Source organism: Hypomesus nipponensis, chromosome 15 (assembly GCF_054491055.1).
Source record: "Hypomesus nipponensis isolate SF chromosome 15, ASM5449105v1, whole genome shotgun sequence".
In the NCBI taxonomy this organism is placed as follows: domain Eukaryota; kingdom Metazoa; phylum Chordata; class Actinopteri; order Osmeriformes; family Osmeridae; genus Hypomesus; species Hypomesus nipponensis.
In genome coordinates this window covers 14,930,892-14,953,189 of record NC_140375.1, presented here as the reverse complement: position 1 = coordinate 14,953,189, position 22,298 = coordinate 14,930,892, and the positions used below count along the sequence as shown (strand labels likewise).

The window sequence follows — 22,298 nt, the reverse complement described above, 5'->3', positions numbered from 1 at the left end:
AAAAAAACCTCCCTTGTAAAAATACACATCAAATTAAAGAATTTGAGGATTTTAGGCACAAGGTAAAAATGTATTATTGATTTGGGCTGTCAATTTGTTTGATGTATGGATAGCAAGAACACAGCATTTGTGCTTGACTGAATTTTAATGGCTGTGAATAGAGTTCATGACTAGACACAACCAGGGAGTAACAGAAAATGTAAATTCATACTTCTAACACGTAGCAACTAAGTTTACAAATGCCATTTTTGTGCCTTCAAAAATATCTGGCCTTTTCAATAGAGGGGACCTTCACAGAAAATCCTCTTAAACATCATTCCCATTGAGATAGTAACCAACATAATGAGGGATGGACACCTCTACCCAGTTATGACAAAGTACAAGGGATTTCAAACACCAATTAATTAACACACATTAACGCCAGATGCAATAAAAGATTATACAGTCTGACAATGTACAGACATACTTGGAAACACACATACCATTGTGTCAAGTATTTACTGTATGCGCACGTCATTCTAATGCAGCACTTACACAGAAAAACTGACCAGGCTGCAATATCACACTCTAAAGTTCTGGACTGTTTGTCTGCACCGTTTTTGTGTTGAGTTACAGGTGCAAACAGTTAACTAAATGTATTTGTCATTTTATTCTCTTTCAGCACATATCAGAAAAGCATAGGCATGAAGGGCTCGTTGTAGGAAAAAGGCAAGGGTCATAAAGAGACATTTGAATATTCAAGTCCGTTGGGCCCAGTTGGTTTCTTCTATGATCAAGAACTGCTAACAACAAAACTGAAAAAAGTGAAGCAATTGACTGGAAGCTGAGAGAAGCAACATAATCTCCACATATATATTACTGTAGGGGTTATAGTCAATGCAAGGCACCACAGGAGAGGAGAACTCCATGAGAAAAGGACATGTCTAAAAAAAGGTAAAATGTCAGTAAAAAGTGGGGGTTTTCCTCTAACAGTCTGAAAGAGAGTGGGTGGAGAAGGGAGAGAGGAGATGAGGATTCTCACTGGGGAGGGAGGCTGGTGGCAGGAGCTGGGGTGGTCAAGGTGTGATGGAGGTGAGGGGGGGGGGTCAGTCTCAGATCTGGGCTTCCTCTCTAAATGGGCTCTGGTTTGAGCTTCTCAGCCAAGAAGTCGCCGACAAACTGCTCCACCACAACCGGTGTGATCTCCTCCACGTCGCGGACGTACTTGGCGCGAGCGGACATGTCCAGGATAGTGAGCAGGGGAGCGGCTTCTGGGAGGTTGGTGTAGTCACGGAGAGAGTCGCTCATGTCGTCCTGTGAAGCGAGGAGCAAGAGAGGCAGGCTGGTCATTTAGAATTACAAATCGCACTGACAAGACATGTGAGTGTATAAATAAAACAAAACTAAAAACACATCTAACATTAGAAATTGTCCTGGATTGGTGTGGGTGAAAAATCTGTGACGATTATCAGTAGTGAGATTTTGTGGGAAAAAAACTAAGCGCAGCACACAGTGGATGAACCCCCAACTAATCTCATTAGTACATGGTTCTGAAGACTGGGGATTTCTTCCCTCTCTCCTTCCTCCTCCAGGAGACCAAACTTGGCTCCTTCAAGCCCCCGACTGAGGGAGGGAGAGCTGGGAAGACGGCAGGGAACCAGGGGGTCCCTCTCCATCTCTTCCTTCAAAGACTCCCTCAACACAAGGCTGAGACTTCAGAGACGCATCACTGAGCGTGTGTGGACTGGTGGTGTATGCGTGGGAGGTAGAGTGCTTTTCATGTGCTCCTGTCTGTTGTAGACTGTAAAAAGTAAAACCAGAGTGTGATTGAATGCTTATTAGCAGGCCGAGGTCACTTCCCCTTTGTGTTTTACAGCCTCCTGTGGACTGATCTCACTCTTGTCCTGCCTGAGGCTTCATCTCACCTTTGACTGCTGTTATAAGCATGAGTTACAGCCCTTTCAGTCACGAGCAATAGCAGAAATAACTGACAGTAACAACAATCAGACAGACAGGTAGACTTAAACCCAAACCTGAAGTCAAGTCATGCAGTATACAGATTGATAAAAAAACAAACAACTTTTGGAACAACTTCTGGTAAAACACAAAAAAGATGTTGCTGCTCTACAGAGAATCCCAGATGGATTCAAAGCGTTGATTTTTACAAGGTCGCATATTTCAGAGTTGTTATGGAGTTGAATCATTTGACTGAGACAGTCTCTCACTTCCTCATGACGGGACGATCTGACTTCCTCTCCACTAAACCCTCTCGGTGAGAGAAGCTTGGGTAAAGATCGAAAATAGATTTCACATGCAAAGGATTATCAAAAAATACCAAACATGGAGGAAAATGGCCACAGGGTGGCGCTGTCTGGGTGGCTTGGACTCTCAAGCAATCCCTCGACCCCTTCCTGTCCTCCTTTCAGGTCTCTGTTATCTATAAATGGGGACGTAAAATGATTCAGCCTAAATGGATTAAACTACACAATCAGCTCTAAGTGTTCCACAAGATCAGTTTGACTGAGTTACTACCTAAAAAGGACAAGAATGCGAGCACAAAGTTTGTGACCTCGACGTGTTGCAAAACTACTAACAGATGGAACAGCTGACTTACGCTGTGGCATTTTGATGTGAAGAGATAGAAACCTCCTCTAAATCCTTCCCCATCTTATCTGGATGGAAATAATCCATTAGACTCCATATAACATGTAAACATGCTGGCAAGTGTTGAAGGCGATCAAAATGAACACAAGGCCAATTGTTGTTTCGTGCCATCAAACACAAGTGACTCCATATTTCCACAAAACAGCCTCATTTCGATTATTTCTCGATGCCCTGTGAGGCAGACATGGATAGTGGCCACAAACAGAGAGATCACAGAGGAGTCTGTCATAGAAGTCCTCCCGGCAGCCAGGCAGATTGGGCTCAATGTCATCTCTCAGGCTGTCCTCCACCAGTGTCGGAAGCACTGCATCTTCTTTTGTGCGTCAGCTGACCTCGTGTGAACGGCTCCTTGTGAGGTACAGCTATGAGAGAGACTGACACGCGCACAAGCACGCGCACGCGCACAGGCCCCCGCCCTCTCCGCACAAGCATACTGAACAAAAAGACAAAGGGCCTCTCTGCTCTCCCCTACAGTAACAGCAGTGATAAGGCTCCATGTGTGTCTTTAACGATGAAAACCTGCCAACAATATCAGTTTTTTTTTCAGCTCAGTGTAGGACTGTGGCATTCCACAGAAGAGACAACAGTCATCAGATAAGGGCCTTGCAGAGGTAAGGTGCTCTCATTGGCTAGACGACCAGGGCAGAGTCCTGTTGATTGGTCTGCACGAGTGCCCGGGGAGCTTTCTCTCTCATGAAATGTTGGGATTCAGTCGACAGAGATATGACCATTGTGTATTACTGGAGCTGTAAAACCATCAAATCGCAAACGCACTCTTCCTATAAAAATATGTACTGTAAGCTAGGTGGTCTTTAATAAATGTGTCTTTCAAATACCTACTTTGTAAGACCCTAATATGATAAAGCTCTAATAAACGTCCTAATATCGAAGACCTTTTTATGATGACAGTAACAGGCGCCGTTTGCTCATTATCCCAAAGACATGTTGAGACAATGAGTTTTCATAGCGTTTATAATTGGCACAATACGTGATCGTAAATAACTAGTGGTGAGGCCAGGCAGTCTGGCTTATAATACACACCAGGCTGTCTGTGTGTGCAGCCTCTGCACCCACGGGTCAGAGATGCAAGCAGGTGAGATGGCAACCTGAACACTGCACAGGAGCCAAGGTCAGTTGGAAGGCAAGCACCGCCGCGCCTCCAGTCAACATGATTCTGTTGAGCCTACCCAGTATGGCGCACAGCAGACAGAGCATACAGTCATCTTTAATATACAAATCACACGCCTTTCTGAATGTACACTACTTGATATTCTTATATGTTTAATGTATGCACCTCCCTGCCACAGTATATTCCTTGTCTGTGTAAACTTTAATGGCAATTAAAACCCATTCTGATTCTGAATGCGCTTGGCGAGGTATACGTCTCCATACAGAGTGTGGCACAGTTCTCTCCCAGACTGTAACCCATCGGCTGCCTAATGAGAGTAACGGGATCCACTGTCTCTCTGGGCGGGCCGGGCCCAGCTCCCCTGGTGGGGCTGCCTGCATAGTGCTGTCTCATTGATACAGTAAACCACGCAGCTGGCTGGACCAGCTCATGGCACATGTGAGCAGAGGGCCTCCCCAGAGGCCTGGGCCAGGGCCAGGGCCAGGGCCTGTGACCCCAGCCTCTGACTAGCACAACATTGGGCCCAGAGAGGAATATCAGAGGGGGAAACTATGCGTCCTGGGCCTTGGGGCTCAGGGACGGACGCAGGCCTGGTCTGTCGAGGCATTTCAAGGCTGACACCGGAGTGGAGCAGTCTCTGGCAGACGTGGAGGGTCAGACTAGGAACACATGTGCAGACACCCCTCACCCCCCCCTGCCACACAAACACACACACAAACACACATACACAGTGCCTGAAACCTAAGTCTGGCTTGAGTGACACAAGACACCAGGACTCTCCCCTTTCTGAGGACTGGGCACCAAGGGCAAGGGTGTGAGGGAGAGGAGGAGCAGGAAAGAGGGGTAAAAAGTGGAGGGGGGGCTAGCCCTAATCTGGTCATTATGTTTGCTGCTACCGCTAACTCCACCGGCTCTGGAAAGGTCGAGAAGGAAAAACACAAGATAAGAGAGTTATGAAAACTCCCAAAGTCTCTCCCACAACGAGGGCAGGCGGGTGTGGAGGGGGAGATGGAGGGGTGGGTGGTGGAGGGGGGAGATGGAGGGGTGGGTGGTGGAGGTGGATTTGATGGTGGGGGGGGAGAAGACGCACAGACAGCTGTTCTGCCGAGGGGAGGTAAGCAGGCCTGCTGGCACCCTCGAGCTCTTCCTATCATCACAGAGGGCCCCTCAGCTGAATTCTGGGACATTGATGGGATCGGGTGCCTCCGTTGAAAGTGTGAGGGGCTCAAGTAGGGCCCTTCTGACTTCATGCTGTAAAGCATTTCCGTGGCTGTAAGTACCGGCTTGTCCTGCTACAGGGTTCTGACATGTGATAAGTGAAGCAGATGGCACATCACACCGTAACATGCAATCAACACACACACACACTCGCCAATGAGTTGGTTTCCAGAAAGGAATGCAAAATATGAAGAAAAAAAAAAAGGAAAAAAAAAAAAAAGGTATGAAAGTGTATGAAGTGGGAACTGGAGGTGCGAGTGTGACAGAGTGTGTGTGTGTGTGTGTGTCACCTCTCCAGCCACAAAGAACAGCAGCGGCGTCTCCTCCTCCTTGGCTTTGTAGTTCGCCATGATCTTCTCTGCGATTGGCTGAATCAGCTCCTTGGCCGGCTCGAGCTCCCCCTCCTCCTCAGCGTCTGAACGAGGGAGAGCAACAGGTCATCAGCGTGACAAGGAACACACCGGAAGAGGGGGGTTAGATAGCTGAGCGGTTTGGGAATCGGGCTATTAATCAGAAGGTTGCCGGTGCCAAATGACGTTGTGTCCTTGGGCAAGGCACTTCACCCTACTTGCCTCGGGGGGGAATGTCCCTGTATTTACTGTAATTCGCTCTGGATAACAGCGTCTGCTAAATGACTAAATGTTAATGGGAGACGGGAGAAAGACCAGAGACAGCCAAGAGATGGAAGTGAATGTGCCGGCTAAATCAGCGGATGAGGAAGAGAGACAGAGAGGAGGAGAGGTCAGGGAGGGCAAGAGAACGGGCAGATCAGCAGATGAGGGAAGACAGATGAAAGGAGATGAGCAGATGGTCTCTGATTGCCCCCTGCTCATCCGGCCTCTGAAGAGACCATGAAATGATGAGGTCATCAACATGCACCCGATGACTACCGCCTGATTCGGCTACAGCCCGTCTGGCTTGATAGGGCCCCAGTCAGACTTTAGCCACTTAAGGAATGGTATCAATCGTTAAGCGGCTGAACAGACATCTCCATTACTTATCACAGCCTCTACTGCTAATTGTAAAATGTGAGATACTTGGATAACTGGGCAGAGCTAGATTTTGACATTTATATTTGTATTTGCTCCTTATATGATTGTTTTGCCTGACTCCAGTTTCATTATGGGCAGTAATAAATGGAAAGTACACCTGTGACTGTAGTGGAATTTTCCATAGACCAAATGCTCTTCCATTCACCCACAAAGAGCACAAGGCAGGGCCCCTCGCTGAGCTGCACGATAAGGACTAGTATTGCATACTCCTCCACTCACCCACAAAGAGCATTGGGCAGGGCCCCTCGCAGAGCTGCATGATAGGGACCAGCATTGACTGCTCCTTCACTCACTCACCCACAAACAACACGAGGCAGGGCCCCTCGTGGAGCTGCACGGCATTGGACTCGCTGAGCTCCAGCACCGGCCGGGGATGCCAGGGGAAGAGACGGCACTCTGGGTCGTTGAGAACCTCCACACGGCCCTGTCGCGTGATCATGTGACCCTCCGCGTCCAGCAGAATCAGAGTAGGAATTCCTGGTAGAGAGGGATGGATGGAGAGCGAAAAATAAACAGGAAAAGATAAAGAAAGAAAGGATAGGTTAATGGCTGTATTCCTCTTACGAGAGAAGACAAAAAGATTTCATACCCTCTGACTTCTCCCTCCCTCCCTCCCTCCCTCCCTCCCTCCCTCCCTCCCTCCCTCCCTCCCTCCCTCCCTCCCTCCCTCCCTCCCTCCCTCCCTCCCTCCCTCCCTCCCTCCCTCCCTCCCTCCCTCCCTCCCTCCCTCCCTCCCTCCCTCCCTCCCTCCCTCCCTCCCTCCCTCCCTCCCTCCCTCCCGGTCCACTGTTTTTTTTTTGCCTGACCCGTCTCTCCAACCATCACTCAGATAAGAATCTCACTAGCGTATTAACAACCTTATCAGGAACAGACTCAGAGAAGGTGCAGAGGCAGTTTGTCTGGGATTGAGGAAGGCTGTGTGTTTGTGTGTGTGTATGAGTTGTGGTGGTTGTTTTACAGGGGCTGAAGTGAACAGCAGGGGTTTGAGTGCGGGAGGGGGGCGGTATCGACTCGTCCTGTGTGCATTCCGAACATTCCAGGCAGGAGAGGCAATGAGCCAGCACTCTCTAACTGCATCCACAATCTTCTCAACAGGCAGAGAGAAGGAGTGAAAGACAGAGCAAGAGAGAGAGAGAGAGAGAAAGAGAGAGAGCGAGCGAGAGAGCGAGAGAGAGAAAGAAAAAGAGAATGGGAGAGAAAGAGAACGGTACAGAGAAGGGGAGAGAGAGCGAGAGAGCGAGAGAGAGGGGGAGATAAATAAATAGACAGAGCCAAAAGGAAAGAGGAAAAAGTGAGGAGGTAAAAGAGAAACGCAGTGGAAGACGAGAAACTGTCCACCGCCAGCAGAACAGTCAACTTGACCACCAGGCCACATTCCTCCGGTGGAGGAGCCTCTTGTTGACTGCTGCCTTCCTGGGGAAACACAACCGGCCGCCATTGTAGCGCTTCTCCGCATCAACACACTTGATATGGTCGGTTGTGCTCCTTCTCCGAGGGCAGGGCTCCAGAGACGGGGCCGTACCTTGGATTCCGTACAGCCTGTTGAGTCGTGACCTGCGAGCCTCGTCCAAGTACGGCACGGCCAGCCAGGGCATCTCACTGAAGTACTGAGTGAAGGAGTCCTCCGACCTGCGGAGCGAGACCACGACACACGGAATGTCCCTTTAATCCCACTGTTGTCAACCACCCTGGTCAATCTCGTGAGCCCGTATGTGTGATAGAGGGGGGGGGGGGGGGGGATGCGTGGAGCGCTGGTCTCACCTGTCGGCGCTGACGAACACAATCTCAAACTGGTGACCCGACTCCTTCACAGCACGATACGTCTCCACAAGCACCCGGGTCAGGCTGCGGCAAGGAGGGCACTGCATCAAGAGCGCACACACAAACACACAAAGTGAGGAGACAAGGGAGGAAGAGAGAGAGGAAGAGGGAGAGACATCAGCTCACAGAGTGGCCTAAATTCAAAAGTATGAAAAAGGAGTGTAATGATAATGACAGATTTCTGTGGTTGCTGAGGTCTGCGTCGTGTTTCCTGACTCCCAGCCCCCTGCGTCACCAAAACCAAAACCTCACCCGAAACCAGGGATATCATTTCCCTTTGTAACTTACCTCCTTTCAAAAAAGAGAACCAAAGTACTCAGGAAGAGCTCTTAAAACCACTAATCCTGCCTTAGCTGGGAGGCATTTGTTGTTGTTCAGTGCCATGTTCCTTGAGAGCCTCCAGCCAGGCAGTCAGAATGACTTCATACTCGCTGGTCTCCTTCCCCCCTCCCGCCCAGTCTGCCTCGTGCAGGATTAGGGGCACAGGCCCAGCACCAGACCTGCTCAGGCAGCGGTGGCAACAAGGCTGGCATGAAGTAGTTCTCAGAGTGCCAGCAGTGGAAGAAAACCATGCCAGTCTTCCTCCTCAACAGCCTGTCCCCTCGGTTCCTGTTCGCTCTCTCTCCCCTCCCTCTCTCTCCCTTGATCTCCCTCTCTTTCCCTCTCCCTCTCTCTCCCCTCTCTCTACCCCCTCTCTCCCTCCCTCTCTCTCCCCCCCTCCCCTCTCCCTCTCACACACAGACTCTTTCCATTTCCGAAATAAATCCTTCCCTTCCCAAGTCCCGGCAACTACAACACGAGCAGCAGAAACACTGTTAAACACGGGCCTCGATGACGAGGCTGGGGTCAAGTCTGCGAGGCCTGCTCCTTCCCCCCTGGCGGAGGCCCGGCTCCAGTGGCCGGCTGCAGTAAACCTAGACCAGGACCAGGTGCTGCCGCAACACGCTTGTAACATTCTTTTAATAGCGGCTACGTTTACGCTGAGAGGGGGGGCGGGGGAATGTGGGGCGTTTAAAATACCACAAATAAACTTATATGACCGTTTTTGTGGTTTGTCGTCTCAATTTGTATGAGCTTGGGAGCCCATTGAGGGGGCCACAGGGTTGGCAGCTGGTGGGCGGGGCCAGAGCATCACTGAGTCACAACCTCCTAATGTACGACCTGAGCCACATGCAGAGAGAGACAATGGCCTGATTGTGGGAGGGTGTGGCACCCACAACCAGAATAGATGCTGACTGGACAAAGAGGAACCGCTAAGCCCTGTATTGGAGACAATGGAGAGTCCCCGCCACTTTCCATCCTTCCTCCTTCCATCCAGGGCCTGACTAAACTGGTCCTGCCTGGACCTGCCCCCTGCCTACCGGTCAGACCGGCTCCTCCCGCTGTGTCTGACCCCCTGCCCTCTCTGCTGGAACAGAGCTGCTGCTCACATCGCCGGACAGCTGGATGCGGAAAGGGGGAAATAAGGGGCCTTTTCCCTGCACCCTCCCCCCCTCTCAGTCTCAGCCTCCTCCACCGCAACCCCCCCCCACCCCCCCCCGCCCCTTCCATGCCCCCCCGCTCACTCACCCAGTGTGCTGAGAAGTACACTCCCACGTAGTGGCCCTCCAGAGAGCTGCTATCTGTCGTCTGTCTGTTGTTCCTGAGCAGCGGGCCCGCCACCACCTCTGCAAAGGGCTTGGGCCCCCAGGGGAACTCCAGACCTGGGAGGGAGGGAGGGAGGGAGGGTACGAGAGAACAAGAGCGAGAATGAGAGAGATAAACGAGAGAGAACCAGAAAACGAGAGAGAGAGACATGGGTCTGATTACTAAACGGAGAAGAAAGCTTTTCTGTGTTACAAACCATTTTCAGAACCAGGACCTTGTCTCCCTCTGGCCCAGCCATTAGATAATAAAGACAAGCATGTGTGGCCAGCATTTATGACACATGAATCTAGGCCCAGAGAGCGTGTCTCTCACTCCCAGGATTCTTTGTAGTCTGTGTCATCTGCTTGCGGAACAGATGCAAAATGTGCTTTTAATGATGATTGAAAGCCATGCTTTTCCATTTCCCATAGAGCACATAAGAGGCTGCTGCCAGTGATGTCCCCTATCTCCCTCTCTCTCCCCCCCCCCCCCCCTCTCTCTTTCTTTCACTCCCCTCTCTCGTTATCTTTTCAAGGTGTCTTCATTGTTAGCGTTGAGCGCTAGAGGAGCATTTTGGAGGACCAAAATATAAAAGCGTGGTCATAAATAATGCCTGTAAAGTCTCCTTTATGCAGGGCCGGCTCTGCGGGGCTTCATTAGGCGGGAGTGACGCGTCCGCAGTGCGCGGCCTCGGCCCGCCATTGTTGTCCCGATTGTAAAAGTGCTCACCATCCTCCACCGCGGGCAAGTCCAGCACCGCCACTCACGAGCAGGCCTTTCATTAGACTGAAAGAGAGGAAGCCCTCCCTCTCTAGCCTCCCCCTCCATAACTCCACCACACCCCTCCCCCCACCCCCCCACACATACACACATACACAACTGTAACTACCCATCTATGCCTCACTCTACCACACACAAACAGACACACACTCACAAACATTACGTGTGAGCTACTGCTACCAAGATGCACTCACTTACCACACTGAGAAGACAGGACGGAGAGAGAAGAAGAAGATTCATCTCTCTTCTCCACCCACATCTAGCTCAGTGCTGCAGTTAATGAATCATGGAAATAATATCTGGGATCGGGCCTGGCCTGGCGTTCATTAGGCTCAGACAGAGGATTTGTCACAGTGCTCATGTGAAATTCATTTTCTCCACAGAGGGTTTTGTTGCCATGGCGTGTGTGTGTGTGTGTGTGTGTGCGTGGGGAGGTTTCAGCAGCTTCTGAGCCCACGTCTCTCGTCTGTTTGTTTGCAGAGCCGAGGCTGGATGTTATGACTCACCTTTCGGGTCATCGCGGACGACCAGCAGCCCATTCCGACACACCACCTTCCCTGTGGTGGCGTCCACGAACACCAGCGAAGGAACACTGGTCACCTTGTACTTGTTCCACAGCCTCATCTGGAAGAGACAGGTGAGAGAGAGAGGGATTCTGTCAATATGAGGAATCAGAACCACAGCTGCAGATCGACTGTACAACAAGGAAGTGCCTACAGAGCACCTTAACAGAAGGGGGAAAAGCCATCGTCTAGGTTATCACTCTAGTTCATGACGTCTTTATCGATTGCCACTGTAGTCAGTAATAAATCTTGTAAAAACACCAACTTCTACTGTGGGGGGGGGGAGAAAAAAAATGAACCCGTTTTGGCAAATACGCTATGTATTCATGAAGCCCGGTTCTTCCGCTAAAGAATAAAGGGACTGAGATATTTGGCAGGTTGAATAAAACAGCAGTGTATTCACCCCACAGTGAGCCAGCTGAAGGCTAGACCCACACAGCTTCGGGGCTGATCTCACATTAAAAAGGAGAGACCAGCTCCGGAGGAAACTCAAGAGCGCCGTTTTGCTCCTGCCGCGTCATGAATAGGAGAGTGTGAGTGCGCGGAGCTGGGGAACACGCTCTCACAGAAGCTTCTTCGCCTTCACTGCCGCCTCTGGGCTGCGGGGCGGCATTTTAGTTCTCATCCTCCACTTGAGGAGAACACTGTAAATTATTCAATGGTGATGCATACCTCCATTGATATTTACAAGGGACCCGTGCGTCTGACTCTAATGATTTGAGTGTCTGCCATGGTCTAGCATCTTGATATGAATGCAGAATGTATCGCATGCAACCTGAAACAGAATCTTGGCAACCGCTAATGTGTGCTTGTCGCGCTGGGACTGTTTATAGTATAGTAAAGATGTTTAGTCTTGTCATCGTCCACATCATAAAGAACAGAACAGACCAAGCGGATGTGAATCTCCCTTTTCCAGGTTTTCCAGGACATGAGTGGACAAATCACCGCAGACACAGGTAAGTGTGAAGCACATTAGGTTGTTAGATGTGCGACTGCCACATTCAGTGAGGGAAAGTTAGTGAGGGGGGGTGAGGAAGGGGCAGGAGACCGAGTGTGTGTGTGTGTGGGGGGGGGGGGGGGATGAGCCTCATGGGTTCAGTTTTATTTGTGTTCCGGGCTGTTGAAAACCGCCTGCTTCTCTTTAAATGAAAACAATGACTTCACCGCAGGAACTGAGTCAACGCTTAGGTTTTGATGTACAGAATGGTTTGAAGGGTCTTTGGACTGCTTTGCTCTACATGCCACAGTGAATCCTGTACACTTCCCTTTAGGAGTTTATGCTGACCTTTCTATTGTATAAGACAGGGCAGAAATCTTTTTCTGGGCAGGCATTTTTCTAGTCAGCATGTCTGTCCCCAAAGATTTATATGCCCCAGAACTATTCGCCAGTCTACAAGTCCCTTCAAAACACACTGTGATGCCTGCCACGGTCAACAACTTTACCAAGCACTGCTTCTGGCTTTCTCTACACCCTAGAAACTCAATCTCTAATCCCGCCAAATCGATGAGGTTACTCGAGTAGAGGGTCTTAACTGTGACCATCTCGAGTTACCGGCATGTCTCACGTCACATCTGTGAAACTTGCACAGCAGTGTGCAAACCGCCTCAACTGCCTGGTGTCTTCTAGCATGGTCTGCTGCTGTTGCCCTTAGCCGAGTGAGTTATTTTACCGAAACGGTAGCTAGCTAACTTTAGTTAGCTGCCTACCCTTTTACCCGTACCAATGCAATCACCAAGTTAGTGATAGTGCATCCTGAAGCCATACTAAAGCGTTTGTCACATAGTTTGTGTCTATCGGAAAATTTGAAATTGTTATGTTCTAATCACATTTTAAACGCTACTCCTTAGGTTAGGGGTGGGGAGACTGTTGGCTTAGGGGGGCAAGCGATGGAGCAGACGAAGATAACGACAGGTAGAGCATGAAAGGCGGCACTTGATATATGGTCCCTGGGAAATGTCAAGAAACGGCTCCTATGTCAACTCCTCGAAATGTCCTGAACGGAGACGGAGGGGGGGGGGGGGGGGGCTGATCCGATAATGAGGAAAACAGACAGGTGTTTTAAAGAACTGTCTAGACTTCAATAACGTGCAGCGTAAACTGGATTTTTCGGGGTCTTTTAAAAGTAGTAGGCCTAAGATCGTATCGAAAAACTGCTCTGCTTTGAATCACTGAGCTTTACTCAAAGTTTTGCCATCAGCCATTTTCCGAAAATTAATTCATTAATAATTTTGTCGAGGCTTGAGGCTTTGAAGTTCCAACTGTTCACAGATAATTCTTTACTAAAATGCCCGGGGGCAGACGTCAAATTGTCTATTTAAGAAGGTCGTCAGATGCAATGTAGCCTACCGAATGCCATTGTTTGGCGCCAAACAATTCAATGTTTTGCTAATGTATGGTGACTATGGAAATATGGGTGCATATACTGGCGTGTTAATTCATGATCGTGTAAAACCTGTCAAATGAGCCCTTGTAGAAACCTGAATCATCGAACGTCTTGGCAATTGCAGAGCCAATTCCTCCTCACATCACTTCAGGCTAATTTACTGCGTTCTTGAATTATGTCTGCCTGGCTGCGGTTCAGCACGCTGCAGGACAGTAAATCACTGTGGGCTCAGGTCTGACTGAGAGTGTGTGTAACAGCCATCAGGGCTGGTAACATGGTTCCGGGGCACATGATGAGTTTGGTGGTTACAGCAGTAACATCAGCTACATCATTTCATTAGCAGGCTCCAGATACATGTCACCACCCTGCAAGAAGATGATTCAGCTGGAGGTGGAACAGACATTCATTTAGTCTAATGTCACTGGCTAAACAGGACTCCAGGCTGGGTTTCCACCGTTGTTATTTTGTCTGGCTGAACTCATTTCATGCCGAACCTGGCTCCCTCACCACAGAGGCAAAAGACTCTTTACAGTTTTAAACACAAGCGCCCTTTTCCCCAAGGGTCTGTGTTAGTCTGTTGGCATGTAACACTAGAAACAATGGCAGGGTTATATTCCGTTTTTTCAGGGCTCTGTAATTGCAGAGAGACCGTCCACATCCTTCTTGCAAGCAGTAGAAGGCTTCAGGGGAACATTTGAAGAAGGCTGTGTATCATAAGGAGAGAGTAAACAGAGATGCGGACATGGCCACAAACATGCACAAGTCTCAGAGTCTAAACTATTATGTACCTCCGTCTGCGCTCATCCACTGTCTGGTTCACATGATACGCTTTCCACCAGACCTCTGAGGTTTGGCTGAATTACACCCCCCTATTCAGGGTTTTGATTTAATCAAAGTATTGTATTTCCATTGTAAAATGTGTACTAACCATCTAAAAAAGCCAATGGAAACTATTGTAGAGAAAACATACACGTTTAGAGCTTAACAAGGGTTGGTACAGTACTTAAAAAAAACAGGGATGTTACCTACAGCGACACTAGCTTGAGAGACACAGAGGATGATAACAAATGCACTCGGTGCACCCACACACCTTCCCTCTCAGAGCGCATCTTTTTATTCACCACACAAACCAACACATGGGAGGCCTGCTGTACTGTAACACGCTGGTTAATAGGTGCCAATCACTCCCACAGAGACCCTGCCAACTGCTCCGACACCACGGACAGCTGGAAATCCATCCTAACAATCCATTTACCCGCTCAAACACGCAGGCATTAGCCTAGCGCCGCGCCTCCGCTCCTCATGCTAATGAGACCAGGCATAGTCGCGGCTACGACCCCCTGGAGAAGCAGGGAGCGTGCAGGGAGGATAGAGGTTGTGCCTGTTTAGGGGCCAGGAGATCCACACCAGGACAAGGAGACCAGGCCACACGTAATGATGCTATCTGTATGCACCTCGCTTAACAGACTCTCTGGGGAGGGGGGTGGTGGTGGCTTGTGATTATTATCCCTCTCATCGAGCTGGGGGTCCAAACCAAGCCATTTCCTGAGGTGCTATAGGATCGCATAGTTGAATTGCCTGCATACATGTCTTGCTATGATTAAGAATGAGGCAATTTCCCCCCCCCCCCCCGCCAGACTTGATCCCATATCCATGTTTTGTGTCATGGAAGGTAATCGTTTTCATGCTTCTTTGCACCATTACAATTTATGAGCAACATTCTGTAGTTTCAATGGCATGGGGGTTTGTAGTCCTTACTCCCCGCGGTGCTTCTTAAACTTCAAACACACACACACACACTTCCTTTATGTCCAGCTCCCTTTTCAAACGCTTTTAGTCATTGCCTCTGCCCCATCTCCCTTCCCCAGGCCTCCCATGAACTCTTCCCAGCACCAGCCAACATTCTGACCCAAGTTCCAACCCCAAACTCCGCCTTAACCCCAACGCTAACCACAGCCTCAAGAGCCGGACAAGGAATTCATCCCCGGCCTTTTAATTTTTTTTTTTACAAGTGGTAGCTAGAGTAGCTCTATGAACGCTGGCTGGCTGGCGCTAGGCTTGACCACAGTGAATAGCCCTGCTGAGAGAGAACTGAAGTGGAAGGAATTACACCAGTCATCCTCACCGTCCACTTCTTATTGTTCCTGCCTTGACTCCTCGCAAATCTGCCCTTCGCTGGGATGACCTGAGGCATTCACCAAGCGCTCCATCAAAGGCCGTTCCCAGCACACACTGCAGCTACAAAAGGAGCTCCAGCCTCACACAAAGGAGTGCATGTTTACCACCCCGCTGTGGCAATGGCAGGGATAAAGCATTTGATCTTTCAATAGAACGCTGATGACAAACATGGATGGGTACATCAAAATGACTCACTAACAATGCGGAGAGAGAAGCAGCTGGCTCCATGCTCAATGTTTGAGTTACCGCTTGGTGACGATACATGGCTTGTACAATATGTACATATTAGGACCTTAAAAGAATGTCTATTTGGGGCATATGATTTTTGAGGCAGTGACTCTTTTGGGCAAACTAAAATCTCCACTGTAAATAACGGAAGAGCCTGAATCTTTATGTGCTATATTAGCTAATCAAAATCTACTGCTCTAACATCAATGCCTTGAACTGTGAAGTGATGTTCTTCACATAACCTCCTCATTCATGTCAAAGACTAATTTATTACCGTCTAATATTTCCGGGGGGGCGGATGAATGTGTTCCATGTTTTTCTGAGCTTAGAGGACAGGGAGGGGAACCCAAAGTCGGGTCTCAGTGTGATTTGCTTTTTTTAAAGCGGTTCTTCTCTACGGGGGGCAGAACAAGGCTGTGTTCTCAAACAGCCAAGCACAGCAGACTGACCCAGTTAATACACATGTTGACGACAGAAGCCAGATCGGTCGATGTGGAGCAAATGGCGGTGGTGAAAGATGGTCGTTGTGAGGACGCATCTCTGCCCAGTCTGTGGGGAGCATGTCTGTGTGTCCAGCATGTATTTGATAGGGCTTTTGTCAACAGAGCAGGGCTGCAGGCAGCTATTTAAGTTAAAGTTACTTTACAAGGAAGGAAGCAAGGAAGGAAGGAAGGAAGGAAGGAAGGAGAGCGAGAGAGAGAGAGGGAGAGAGAGAGAGCGAGAGAGAGCTCTCCCACCACTGCAAAAAATCCTCTCATCCACATGTGGGTCTTAGCTCTGTTCTACATCGATGTCATGTTGAGGTGTTTCATAAACATGTTCATCTTTCAGCCTCTTTATCTGGAGGACAGTGGGAGACGAGGATGAACATGAGGCCTCCTGGATAGAATCTCTGGTTTGGGTGCTGGTCGTCATATAGCCGGCAGACAGGAACCAGCCACTTCCTGTCTGCTCTCATCTTCCTTTCCTCACTCAGGAACAGTACTCGCTCTGCTCCACTGTGCACGACACCAACCCTTCCGCCCTGTACAAGCTTGGTTGTGACAGATATTTAAAAACGAACTCTCAAGGAGAGAAAAAGGAATTTCTCAACTTGAAATCCGCACAGGTTAGATATCTGTACCCCAGCCTCTTAAATGCAGCGTGTTATTGCAACATCATATTTATCCCCTAAAATATTCATTGGCCCAGCCAGTTTGGTGGTGGCTCCTTCGCTTGCACTGATACACCGGCTAAATTGCTTTTCCGATAAAGGCCCCGTTGCCATAGAAACCCCCCTCCCCGCCCCCCAACCCCCGACAGGACATGTCACAAAGTGCTAGACACATTGTGGGCTCTTAGTTAATAATTCAGAGTGATAAATTAACGGTTTTGTGAGGGAAACAGGTGCCAGAATGTCAGAGGGCTTATGGGGGGGGGGGAGGGGGAGAGAGAGAGAGCGAGAGAAAGAATGAGCTGGAGAAAGAGAGAGCGAGTGAGAGACAGAGAGAGAAGGCGAGTTTCCCCTCCAGCCTAGTGTTACCAGCACAAAAGCTAGCTCTCTGAATAGCAGGCTCTTAATCCAAACTTGGACTCTGTATGGCTGGGCTCCACCGAGCCAGTCTTATTTAGTGAAGAATGCGGCGTAAAAGCAGGAGGATTGTAAAGCAGTAAAAACCAGAGCTCAGTAAGTATCTGCAGCATTGTCTCTCCACAGGCGTGGGTCACCCCTGAGGCCTACATACTGCAGGTTCAAAGGTCACCCCAGCAGGGGCTGCATCCCCCCCTTCTGCTGTTTAAGAGAACAATCCTGTGTGCCACCCCCTGCCTCCCCCACCCACTCCTTCCAAGGCCATGGCTCCCAGCGTGTGTGTTAGCGCTGGTAGCCTGGTTTACGTAAAGGGCAGACCCACTCAAACATGCCTTCTTTTAGGCCTGTGTGTTCGTATAAAGCAAGGCACAGATTTCTCAACTCACATCCACATACCACAGGTCAATTATTAAACGGTTCACCCACTGAAACACACACACACAGGTTATTTTGGCAGGAAAATTGTATTAGCTTCAATGATTCACTTCAATGTTAAAACAACTCATGATAGTGTGAGAATATGTGTGTAGGTCTATCTCTGGACTAAGGCTGCATGTTGGCGTGACCAGATTTTCTCTGCTGCAGTCCAGCCATGCCACGCAGGGCGTCTCCAGACAGCGATGGCAGAGGCAGCACGTACGGCTGTGCCAACATGGCGGTCAGCTAGAGATTGGCATCACAGACCCACACTACCCGCCTCACTGGGGATGGTGACAGCGCGGCAGTTTTCTGCTTGTCCGTGGCGCCTGCCAGAGGTAATTCATATCGCTCTCTCTCTCTCATGCATAAACTGTAATCCAATACAGTATGGAGTGGATCCTGGCAATAGGCCGGGTACACACGCACACACAAAATCATATTCACACACACACACTTTGAATTACCCCCAGTAAGTCGTTGTTGGCATCTACCCTGGTAAAACTGAAAACTAACCAGCCAACAGCAGCAAGCAACAACACAACTGTGTATTCCAGGAGTGCCCAGTGAGAACCTGCAGGCATCCTTACCCTCCAGCATGCTTTTTCATAAACACAATCTAGTTAGTTTGTTTAACAATGAGAAGTAAATAAATAAATGGTAACTAGGGCTGCATCGTTTACACAGCTCCTTCCCTCGGCTGACCTCGGTTTGACCCCGCGTTCACCCCCCCCCCCTCTTTCACAGGGACCCTCAGCTATCAGGTCCTCCAGCTGCTGGTCCCGTCTAAACATGAAGCATTAATATTTATAACATTGGGCATGCACGGATGCCCATCCTATCTCCTGTATTCTATAAACTTGCCGCTTTGTCCACGAGAACGACAGGTTCTGCTGCGCGTCTGCCTGTTTAGTTACCATAGCTACTACACTAATTTGAATAGACCGTCAAATAAGTGTAAAAGCTGGAACGGAAGCATAACAAAAGTGTATTAGTTGTGCTTGACAATTGAATGAAAAAGAAAAACGCAGTCGGAAAAACACAATCATTTGCCATTCGTTAAAGATTGAACAATTTATCAACCTCCCTGACATGCTTGAGACAGCGTGAGGATCTTGACAATGTTATGAACTGATCCAGTGAAGAATACATAATGAGTAGGTGGCTGGTGAGGGTGTACCGAGTTTCCATTGTCCCCCCTTTTCTGCTGGTCAGCTCGTAAATCACAGTGACACTTTGAGACTGCACTGTATCATAAACCAACCCAGAGCAGTGGGGGCACGGCGCTCTACAGCCAGGCCTTGTGTGTGACAGACAAACATAAACACACACACACACACACACACACACACACACACACACACACACACACACACACAAGGACCTCACACTCAAGGTGTTCACTAGGTCTTTTCTCTCGCGTGTATTTCAGAACAGCTACAGTGCATCTCATCCTAGCACGCAGGCTATGCTAGCAAAAAACAGAAACATGGCAGCGGGCTATCTCACATATACGGACTGTCGTAACCACACTGGTCTTGTTCTCTGGAGAGGAACTGTGTAGCTCTAGTCCTGGCCATTACCTGAGCCAGATTAAGCTGCACAGTGACATTGAGTTACACTGTGACACTTTATCTCCATCCATTAACCCATTTCCTCCTCTCCTCTTACACTCATTAAAAGGCACATCTGTTTTCTGAGGCCACAGGGGTTTATGGCTGGCCTGTACATCTGGCCACCCTTGCTGCCTCCCCCCCCCCCCCCACCCCTCCCTCCCTCCTCAACCTTCTTTCACGCCCCCACACCCCAGCTCCCTCCCTCCCTCACTTCTACCAGATCCGCTTTCCTCTGACAATATGCTCTAAAATCAGATCAGCTAGAATCAGCCGTCTGGACAGACACTGACCCAAACCACGGCACAGATCAAACCTCCACCGGCTCCCGGTCTCCCCCTCCAGGACCAAGCCGGTTAGAAGGCTTGCCACTTCGCGACCACAGCGAAACACGTGGCTAGCTGTGTGACGCTGAACTCCTGTCTGACATATGACTGCAAGTCACTATGTGAGAAAAAGAGCTTGAAAGAACCGGGGACAAAGAAAGGTGTCCCACAGCTGTCGTAGGAGCCCCCTGGGGGCAGGTCAACCCATGAGGGCGGGGGATGGCGGGGTCGTGATGGAGAATGTCACCCAGTCCTGCTGTGACCTTCATACAAGTTCCTGTGTTCTCTGACCCAGCGGCCCCGACTTGTCAAATGAAAACTTTGCGAAGGAAACCTTTTAAACAAACACTCAACAGACACTTCTCATCCTGTGGGACTGCCAAGGTTTTCTGACACACACACACACACACACGCCCAGCCGCCCGCCCGCCCGCCCAGCCGCCCGCCCAGCCGCCCGCTCCCCTAAGACTGTGCCGAGTCAGACGATACAACACAGCTGTGATACAAAGAATCAGAGCCATCTCCTCGTACGCCGAGGTGCCCGTCCTGTTTCCAGAGTGATTCAGCACCACGTTCCCAGAAGTGGAGATCTGAGGGCTCCCACAGACAAGGCCCCGAGGTCACGGGCCCTCAGTTAAGCCCTGGCTTCCTACCGCATGCTCTGATGTCTCATTTCACCCGCACGGCCCCTCCCAGACAAGATGATGTCATCCTATAACATAAGTCATGTTGATATAATTCCATCGATCCGTCTGTTTTATCTAAATGCGCAGAAATAAGACCCCAACCTCGATAAATCGTGATCATTTGATATCTATGCACAGGGGGTGGGATGCAGGCCCAGCAGGGAAATCATAACCTCTGGAAACACGCTGGCTGAGAACCCTATGGACCAGACTTCACGTCTTTGATTCCATAGGTGCAAAAATGTTCCCATAAATCCTCTTTAATGCTTTTTTCTCTTTTTACTCACCCTGTGCTATGAAATCCCCTGTATAGTATTTCAACCTGCGGCGTAGTCGGTGTAAAGTACAGCGACTGAGGCTCCAAGTCGGCTCCAGAGTCCTCAGTTGACTTACTGGCCTCGCTGCCCCATAAATCATCCTGTATCCTCAGTCCCCATCAATGTGGTTGTTTCAGCACAAACCCAGAAACGCAGTGGAGGGTTACTGAAACCCAATCAGAGAGAACGGCCTGTTGAGAGACTCATAAACCAGTGATTCAGTAGATCTAGGGACCACGTGACTGGTTTGGCCTGAGACGGGAAGCTTTTCTGGGCTCAGAGAGACATCGTGTCTCCTCCATCTTGGCGTTTTTTAAAAACATTTCAAGCTGTATGGCAGGGGAAGAGAAAAGATTGTTCTCAACGCGATTTGTAATCAGGACTAACGGTTGAAGAAAAATACAAACTCCTTCAAACTCCTTCAAAGTCTGCCAATGAGGAAAGGTAGAGAGAAAACATACTGTGACTTTACGTTCCAAATTACTGCTCATTCCCTTTTTTCCCCCCCCTTGCTCAAAAAAGAGGAAGAGTGATACGAGTGTTGGGAGGGAGGGGGAGGGAGAAATCCTATCTTTTCAGTCTTCAGTCATGAAGCGGCCAATAGTTGAGCAGTTAACTGGACAGTTAACTCTCTCACACAGTCCTTCCACCCCGTTTAAAACGGTCAAACAAACTCACTGCCTCCTTCTCCTCTTTCCTCAGTTCATTTGTGACCATTAGGTCATGTGATCTGTGGCCTGTAGACGGTTGGGAGAAGGGAGTGTTTCAGACGTCGGCGCTCCAAACGTCTCTTACAGGAAACTGGCTCACAACTGGAGCCAGTGGGAAGCAGGAGAAGGGAGACCCAGCCCCAACAGCCTTTCCAGACTGGACAGAAAGCACAGCCATGTTTCACAGGCTGGTTGGTAAAAAATATCATGGCACAGAAATAACCCAAAAGTACATTTTAGAGGGATGGGGAAAAAAAACTAACACAAAAGGCCTATGCTCTTTTCTGAATGCCCACGTAACTGTAAGATAAACCGAGTAAACTATTCCAATGTTGATGCATGACTGAACCATGCTGGGTTGACCCCCCTAGCCGGGGAAGTGTGATTAATGTTTTCCATAGGCCGAGATAAAGAACTACCTAGGGAGGAAGAGGGGAGGGGAGGAGAACCACACTTTAGGAGTACTCAGAGTTTGAGTACTAGGTCAACATTAAACAAAAATTGCGTTGCCAAGCAAAAAGGCTGTCGTCCCATTAATATGAGTCATTGGACGACCACAAGCAGAGCTCATAAAAACACAACAGCCCAGGCAAAATTAAAAGACACGACAACAAGCCCCACAAAGGAGGAACACGGCCCAACGCTAACCCCGGGAGAAAACGCCATAGGCAGCACTATTATGAGAAGGAAGACTATTAGCTGGAGCGTAAAAAAAACCCGCCATTCTGCTGTCCTTCCAGCAAACCCAGTCCAGTACCAGATGAGGACGCCGGCTGCGTGGAGCACAGAGAGGGGCTCAGAGTGAGTAATGTTGCTGATAAAACGGGTGGGGACCGCGCTGCGCTCCCCTGAGCTCTGAGGAGGGACAAAGAGGACATACATGGTGGAGGTGCAGTTCAGGCTGCTTCTGCGGCTGGCAGGAATGCACCGGGGCTTCACCGGGTTTATAAATAACCGTCAGAAAAGAGGCAGACACAAAAGGCAGTGCTGTTCCGAGCGGGTTCCCTTTCTGCCCGCAGAACCCCCCCCCCCCCCTT

The 22,298-nt window shown here is 49.5% G+C and overlaps 1 protein-coding gene across 3 annotated transcripts in view; it reads right to left on the bottom strand.

Moving 5' to 3' along the window:
- Positions 1-126: 126 nt before the first annotated feature.
- Positions 127-22,298, bottom strand: part of nxn (nucleoredoxin) — a 43,424-nt gene continuing 21,252 nt past the window's right edge. For 2 of the 3 annotated variants that reach the window (XM_084674286.1, XM_084674288.1), the window contains exons 2-6: positions 10,776-10,893; positions 9,433-9,566; positions 7,804-7,904; positions 7,565-7,671; positions 6,830-7,455 (exon numbers count right to left, since the gene is read on the bottom strand). In XM_084674286.1, coding sequence (XP_084530412.1) covers positions 6,884-7,455; positions 7,565-7,671; positions 7,804-7,904; positions 9,433-9,566; positions 10,776-10,893 — 1,032 coding nt within the window. In that variant the 3' untranslated portion in view covers positions 6,830-6,883. Of the gene's footprint in view, positions 1,294-5,280; positions 5,406-6,339; positions 6,520-6,829; positions 7,456-7,564; positions 7,672-7,803; positions 7,905-9,432; positions 9,567-10,775; positions 10,894-22,298 lie in introns of those variants that run through there. The other variant, XM_084674287.1, reaches the window with a different exon arrangement.